This window comes from Aphanomyces astaci, assembly GCF_000520075.1.
Source record: "Aphanomyces astaci strain APO3 unplaced genomic scaffold supercont1.6, whole genome shotgun sequence".
NCBI lineage: Eukaryota > Oomycota > Saprolegniomycetes > Saprolegniales > Verrucalvaceae > Aphanomyces > Aphanomyces astaci.
In genome coordinates, this window is record NW_009798269.1 from 1,563,668 (window position 1) to 1,570,422 (window position 6,755).

General features: G+C 51.0%; 4 protein-coding genes across 5 annotated transcripts; 2 read left to right on the plus strand and 2 right to left on the minus strand.

The window, feature by feature from the left end:
• Positions 1–217: 217 nt before the first annotated feature.
• On the minus strand, positions 218–2,536 carry H257_03885. Of its 2 annotated transcripts, XM_009828183.1 has the most exons (6): positions 2,336–2,536; positions 2,024–2,279; positions 1,427–1,953; positions 1,134–1,365; positions 991–1,074; positions 218–909 (listed from the first exon to the last, which is right to left on the minus strand). In XM_009828183.1, the coding sequence occupies exons 1-6, from the start codon at positions 2,462–2,464 to the stop codon at positions 452–454; spliced, it is 1,686 nt and encodes a 561-aa protein (XP_009826485.1). In that variant the 5' UTR covers positions 2,465–2,536; the 3' UTR covers positions 218–451. The 2 variants fall into 2 exon arrangements, with proteins under 2 accessions (XP_009826485.1, XP_009826486.1); XM_009828184.1 differs by lacking the exon at positions 991–1,074.
• Positions 2,537–3,550: 1,014 nt separating this feature from the next.
• On the plus strand, positions 3,551–5,307 carry H257_03886 (hypothetical protein; the record flags this gene model as incomplete). Its single annotated transcript, XM_009828185.1, has 2 exons — positions 3,551–4,789; positions 4,861–5,307. 2 exons carry the CDS (start codon positions 3,551–3,553, stop codon positions 5,305–5,307), a joined length of 1,686 nt encoding a protein of 561 aa, XP_009826487.1.
• Positions 5,308–5,446: 139 nt separating this feature from the next.
• On the plus strand, positions 5,447–5,878 carry H257_03887 (hypothetical protein; the record flags this gene model as incomplete). Its single annotated transcript, XM_009828186.1, has 3 exons — positions 5,447–5,644; positions 5,692–5,712; positions 5,762–5,878. 3 exons carry the CDS (start codon positions 5,447–5,449, stop codon positions 5,876–5,878), a joined length of 336 nt encoding a protein of 111 aa, XP_009826488.1.
• Positions 5,836–6,600, minus strand: H257_03888 (hypothetical protein; the record flags this gene model as incomplete). Its single annotated transcript, XM_009828187.1, has 2 exons — positions 5,836–6,453; positions 6,505–6,600. 2 exons carry the CDS (start codon positions 6,598–6,600, stop codon positions 6,088–6,090), a joined length of 462 nt encoding a protein of 153 aa, XP_009826489.1. The 3' UTR covers positions 5,836–6,087.
• Between the last annotated feature and the right edge of the window lie 155 nt (positions 6,601–6,755).

Consider the following 6,755-nt stretch of genomic DNA (forward strand, 5'->3'; position numbering starts at 1 on the left):
TATAGGTTTTTGCCGTGAAGTGAAAGGGGTTGCGATATTGTCAATTTGATACAAATTTGGGGAGGGGGGTGCAATCGAATCGCGCCGACCAAACCGATCCACAATCGATCTGATTGGTTGAATTCAATTTAGAAGGTTTTGATTGGCTAATAATGTTGAGCTCATCTGAGGTAGCCAATCAAATCGATTTAAATTCCAACGAGAAACCACGAAATTTCACTCGAAAGCACAATAATATTGTTATTATTTTGACGACACTAATGTAGGTTGTATTGTACATCTTTCAACCAGGATTGGGCATCATCCCATTCGGTATGACCAACAACCTCAAGTCGTTGCTGTGAAATACACCGTCAAGAACGACTTGAACAGCGGTGTCAAACCAAGTTGGCCATATATATGCGAAATTGATGGCCTGCGACGGTACCGTTAAATGATTGTGGTCGTAGCGTTACAACAGCCACTTGGAGCTGCTTGCGCCGGGGTGAATGCGCAGGGTGGCGATGGGCGAAGTGGCCAAACAGGGTTTGGTGTTGAGGATGCACACGGCCGCATCGTGGGTCATCCCGCACACAGAGATGGAACTGCGGCCGTTTCGACTCAAGTCCACACATTGCAGCAAACTCAACCGAAGGTGTTCGATGGGGGTGCTCGTAGCATCGTAGCCAACGACAAAACAGTCGGCGCTTCGGTGTCTGAACAGTGGCATGTTCTGGAACGTCGCGCTGAGGTCGTACAGAACATAAACGGACCCGCCCCTCGATCGAACTAAATTGATGCAGCTGGGCTGCAGAATCGATAGCACCATGCGTTGGTTAAAGTCGTTGAACTCCATGGAGCTGTATCGTCGCGATTGGTCTGCCGTTTCAGTCGCGCTATGCTGACGACGACTGACAGGCGGCATCAGTGCTACACAAACACGATGACGTTGGCATGCAATTCACCTCTGTAGCAGCAGCAAGTGGACATGCACAATACACTTTGTATTACTTGCAACGAGATGTTGGGACAGTTTGATGCTCACAACCAGGACGACAGGAACAAAACCCATTATGGTCGTCATAGCCACGACAGCTACAATTTATGATGGTTTGCTCTTCTCGAGAATGCCTGCATGTAGAGGGGGTTGGTACCTGGAATGATCTCGGTGGAGTCATCCATGTCTGGCTCTGGGACGCCGATGGACCACAATGTATATAGTAGCCATACTAGCGGCGTGGTAGCGTTCAAGTACACGAACGGTCCGGAGAGAAGGAAGGCGCCGATAGCAATAGCAGTGGGATCGAGAGGAACGACCCAATCGTGGACGCCCCACCATTTGATTGGAATCGTGGAATACCGCATGGAAAAGTAGGCAAACCACACCTGTACACAGTACCGTGAGGCGTAATGGACGGTCAAGGTACGGATATGTGTGTGTACGTACCGTGCGCGAGGAGTAGATGCACCCTGAGAGGAAATACCCAAGGTCGTCCAGTTGACTCAATTGCAACATTACCTCGCCCACGGAGGTGACACTCATCCAAAAATCGATCACAAAGCACAAGGACACGAGGGGGTTGCCAAGGATGAGGCATGTGGGGTCGCCAATGTACACTTCGATGTGGTGGAGGGGCGACAGTGGGTCGGGCATCCCATACGTCTCCAAGGCACGCACAAGCGCCACGCAGTGGTCGTAGTAATGCAGCCGCATTTCCCATACAACGTAGCCTGTCAAGACACAGCGAAGGATGAGCTTGGCCCAGAGGAACCACGCCACCTCCCACTGATACAGCGTTTGGTACACAACTCGAGACGCCTCGTCAGGTTGAGCGTGTATCCACACGCATTGCTCCGTGATTGTCACTCCAAATTGCCGCATGTGCTGACAATGTGCCATGGACGCAGACGTCGAGTTGTCTTGGACAAACTGACAAAACGCCTTCCGCATGCCGTGACCGTAGAAGATGGCACCTACAAGCCAGCCAGCATGCGTCATTTCAAGCAGTGTAGTGGTAGTGTAGGTCGTCTAGGGACAACCCACCAGGGAGCAAGTGGACATTCTCGTCGCAGGGCGTGCCACGTGCTAGGGCGTGCGTAGTGTATCGCATCACGGTGGTGTAATTGGTCGGGTCTTTAAAAATGATGGCGTGTGCGGGCAACGTGTCGTTGTTGTACAGCGATTGCATGCGCTGCAGTATCATCCATGTGCTGTTGGCTGCGTACGTTGTGCCATTCCACTCCAACGGCTGGGGCTTCCCTGTCCACGGCAACGCTTCTGTCAGGTACGCCCGCAATGGCTATAACACGTTTCCGTCATTCGTTTGCAATGGTACGAGTAGTATCGTCGTCGTACCATTGACACGATGTTGAGCGCTATGATCAAGCTGAATGCCGACATGGGTCGATTCCACACGACTCGTTGGTTGGGTTTTGTGGACGAAGCATCAGCCATAGGGGCTTGTGCCGCACAAATCTTTGTCATACTAATACCTGTCGTGTTGTGATGGTCGCAGGCACAGACTGTAGCAGATCCAATCGTTGGTATCGTTTGAAGGTCCCAACGAACATTGTGAAACCGACGGGTGACATTCAGTCAATCGTTCTAATTGGTCAGCTAAGCTACACACTGTACTAATGTAAGGGGTAGTAGATATTTTTAGCAAAATGGAAAATTGGTTCCAAGTCCAGTTTCCTACTTTTTACGTCTTTTTGTGCGATTTTTACGCAACTCACTATACCAAAAGTAGAAAACGAGGTCCTTGACGTATTTTTCGATCTTGATTGGCTCATGCTATTTCTGAAAACTACTTGGAACTTCCCCTAACGTTATGTCAAGAATAGATATCACGTTGGCCACGAAACCGCTGCTCATACAAATATTAGTGGTGGTGATGACTGGGCCATCCTTTTTACTAGAAAGAAGACCATTCGAGTTCCAGGCACAACACGCACGTCGTCACGACAGTTCAGTTTTACTTCGAAGTATTGAGCATTTCACCCAAATTTGAACTTGTGATGTCACATTTCGCCCAATGACATTTGAATCCATTTGATCCGCCTTTACTAGGAGTATTGAGTGGGTGCTTTGTGCAACAGCGGATACTACCGTAGTAACTACTACTATTACTTACTTCCAATTATTAATAGTAGTATATTCATAGCCCCCCATGGAAAATCACTCAAGTGTTGATTCAGTGGTCGTGTCGATGACAGCATTGCTAGTAGCGCGTTGACCATGTCTGATGATACGTCCCCTCGCAAAATGGCGATGAAGACTGTACACGTCAGCGCTTGATGCAACGTCCTAACATGAACGTACATGTAGTACCGTCGAATCGGGACTATTGATCGCGGGTAGTAAGTAGCTGGTTGGCTCCACACCACTGGGCTAATTCGTGGATTCGCTTTTCACTGGTCAGGCCAGTGGCATGACGTGGAAGGGTCTCAACAACGCAAGTGGTCGGTACGGAAACCACTATAGTAAACCGATCTGCCAGATTCTTCTGATTGGCCCCGCCCACCGCCAATCAAGTCCCGGCTTTGGGGCCACATTCCCACATTGAACCGGATGACGAGAGCGCCGCCGCCGTTGCATGATCTGTGGACGCGCAATCAACTTCAGCGCGCCAAGCTCGCAGATCTGAAGCAGTACCTGATGGAGGTTAAGCTTCCCATGGCTGGAGAGCTTCGTGATGTTGCACACCGAGTAAAGCTGCACATGGACGTCGTACACGAGAAGCTCACCATCCACGTCGACGGCACGTCAGTATCTCCGTTTGACCTCAAACCTGCACAACTGCGAAAGCAAGTCGCCTTGCTAGGAAAGGATCCACAAGGCAACAAGGACGAACTCTTGACGCTGTTGATCGAGCATTTGCAATCGACGTCCACATCGTCGATGCCATCGCGAAGCGATGATCTCAAGGCCACGCCTGGGGTGAAGCAGGCCAAAGCCATCCTTGAACTCGCTGCCACAGATGATTACTCCGCCATCTTGTCTGCGTCTGGGATCGATGTTCAGCCATCGTCGTCGACGGCAATCATGCGCAAGGCGTATCTCAAGTTGTCGCTCCTAGTTCACCCAGATAAACTTCCCAAGGACTTTGCCGATGCTACCAGAGCATTCCAAGCACTCGTCACTGCGTATGAAATGTTGTCGCAACCCCCTGAACTGATCACCGCCGTGCCGGCAAAAGCAAAACACGGGACCATGGAAATCATGCGATCCAACGAAGGGTGTCATCGGACGCCGGTGCATTGTCCTCGATGCCACCAAGCGTGGGGGCTCCCATCACATGGATGTGAGCCATTTGACTTCAATTTCCTCATGATGGGCCTCAAGACGTTTCATTGCGCCACGTGTTTGTTCGAATTTGGATGTATGTCAGCGGAACACCATTGTCCGCATTGCCACCGCCGCGTCGAGTACCATCCAAACGACTTCCACCGGCACTTGACGTGTGCGTCGTGCAGCAAAACCTACGGGTTTTATATGTACAAGATCTCGAATCGTCGAGAACAAGAGTACCGTGCAGCGATACGAGCAACGCAAGAAACCAAGCTCAAAGACAAGGCCCGCAAAGACGAACGCACGAAACGTGCTTCGGGGAGGCAGACCAAAAGCGACGACATGGGGTCCACTCAAGGAAAAGAAACCTTGTTTGCCATGAACCTTCTCGACGCGTGCCCGCGATGTGGAGACGGCGACGTGGATCCTACGGAGGACAGCCGCATGAGTCATTTACGCACCTGCACAAATGCCACCAAAATTCAAGCATATCAAATCAAAATGCGACACCTGTCGCAGGTAATAATCCTCCCACTGGCATCATCACAAAAGAAGTACAACTGAGGTCATGGCGTACTGTAACCTTGTAGAAACAAGAAGCTCGGACGGTCGCAAGTGAAAACCAGGACGAGGTTCAGAACGCTGCATCGTGGGAGTTTTTGGGCGGCAAGTCGTCAGACATGTGGCTACTGACTGCGACCCAACTGCAACACATGGCCAAGGGTTACCAACTCGACGCCACAGGAACACGAGAGGAGCTCATCGGTCGATTGGTGCGGTACCGCAATACGTTGGACGCAAAGAACATGGTGGGCAATGGAGGCTCGTCGAATTCTGCGACCAACAAGCGAAAGCGCGGACCTGTGTCACTGGAGGACTTGCCTCAAGACATGGAGAGCATGAGCGTCGCGCAGCTGAAAGGCGTATGCGCAGCCTTCGGCATCGCCTGTTCCAAGAGGACGAAGCAAGGCATTATCGACGCCATCGAGCAAGCTGTCTTGGGGAAGGAAGCGCCGCTGCGCCTCGCCAGCGTGTAACATTGCGTTGCGGAAGCGTACGGTTGTGTGGTAATTTTGAAAATGCGCGCGTATGAACGGTGGATCAATACGGATAATGTATCCGGATATTTTTTTAGATTTCCGGATAATATGTCTGTACGTCTGTGTTTCATTTGGGATGGCGGACTGCGAACTGTACTCGCGAAACGGCCGCGTTGTGGGCATCAAAGACGACGAGGCAGATGAGATCACAGTAATGCAATTCAACGTCCTAGCCGATGGGCTATGCGACTTGCGTCATGACAAGGGAGGGTTCATCCTTGCGCCCCCAGAGTGCTTGCCATGGTCGTATCGCGCAACTTGTACGAGTGAAATGGTTCCAATCGTGTCATACGTACATATGATGGTACACTCGACGCGTAGGATTCTGGCAGCGATCGCACGGTATGCACCATACATTATTTGCCTCGAAGAACTCGACCACTTAATACAGGAGCAATTGGACAGGTTGGGGTACAGCGGCCACTTTGCAGCGAAACGCGAATCGCCCTGCTTGGAGTACAGTGACCTTCCCGATGGATGTGCAATCTTCGTGAACAGTACCAAGTGAAATCCTTGGCGATCAATTCGTCACAACTGAGCCACTCCCCACAAACCGCCTGCCATGAACGCGACAGTTGCTCTTGAATACGCGCATAGTACATGTCGTAGATGTACTTCAATGCAAGTGATTTCGCTGTCAGGGGCAAACCAGTCAGCCGATTGTGGACACACGCAAGACAATGGTAAAAATACGTGAGTATGTGTTCCACACCAAGCTCAATCCGGACGGCTACGATGGCCAGTGCTGCTTGCTGGTCCTGTCCCGGCGAGTCCACTCGACGAGCTCGGTTGAGCGACCAACAGTGATTGCGCCGGAGCTTGGGCAGCATCACCCATGACAAACTTAATCTTCAACGACCGGCCAACCACAGCGAGGTAGATATCGATCAGGGAACGTATCGCCCATGCGTATTCGCTTGTACTTTCCTTGCCGATGAGGAAGAAGGCCACTGGATGGAACACTCTAGCCACATCCGAGATACCGCAAACGAAGACAGGGTAGGCCAATTTGTTGATTTTGTAGGTACCATCCCAGTGGAACAAAAACGTGTTAAGGCTTCGGTTCATTTGGTACAGCAGCGCCTTCGTGGTCACCCCAACTTTGAAACCTCAACTTGACCCTCCAAACCCAACCGAAGGACGGCCGTCAACCACATCGTAACCAAAGGCAAAGTATTCCGTCGGGGCGACGTCGTCTTCGAAACGGTGTTGGACAAGCAAGTCGCACATAACGCTGGGACTTCATGACGACAATTCGTTTATGTTGTGGTGTGCACTAAGAGCAACTCCACCCGTGGGATTTATCGAATGAGATTTATCCGGATAATGCACGGATAACAGCGAGATTTATTACAGTCCCAGGAATAAATCCCAATTTCCCCACC

What these genes read in the sequence shown, in the direction of transcription:
- H257_03885 (XM_009828183.1), bottom strand. Translation starts at nt 2,464, where the DNA reads ATGACAAAGATTTGTGCGGCACAAGCCCCTATGGCTGATGCTTCGTCC. An exon ending in GCATCTACTCCTCGCGCACG is followed by an intron (nt 1,366 to 1,426) that starts GTACGTACACAC and finishes TACTGTGTACAG; the next exon opens with GTGTGGTTTGCCTACTTTTC. An exon ending in GTCCCAACATCTCGTTGCAA is followed by an intron (nt 910 to 990) that starts GTAATACAAAGT and finishes GTGTTTGTGTAG; the next exon opens with CACTGATGCCGCCTGTCAGT.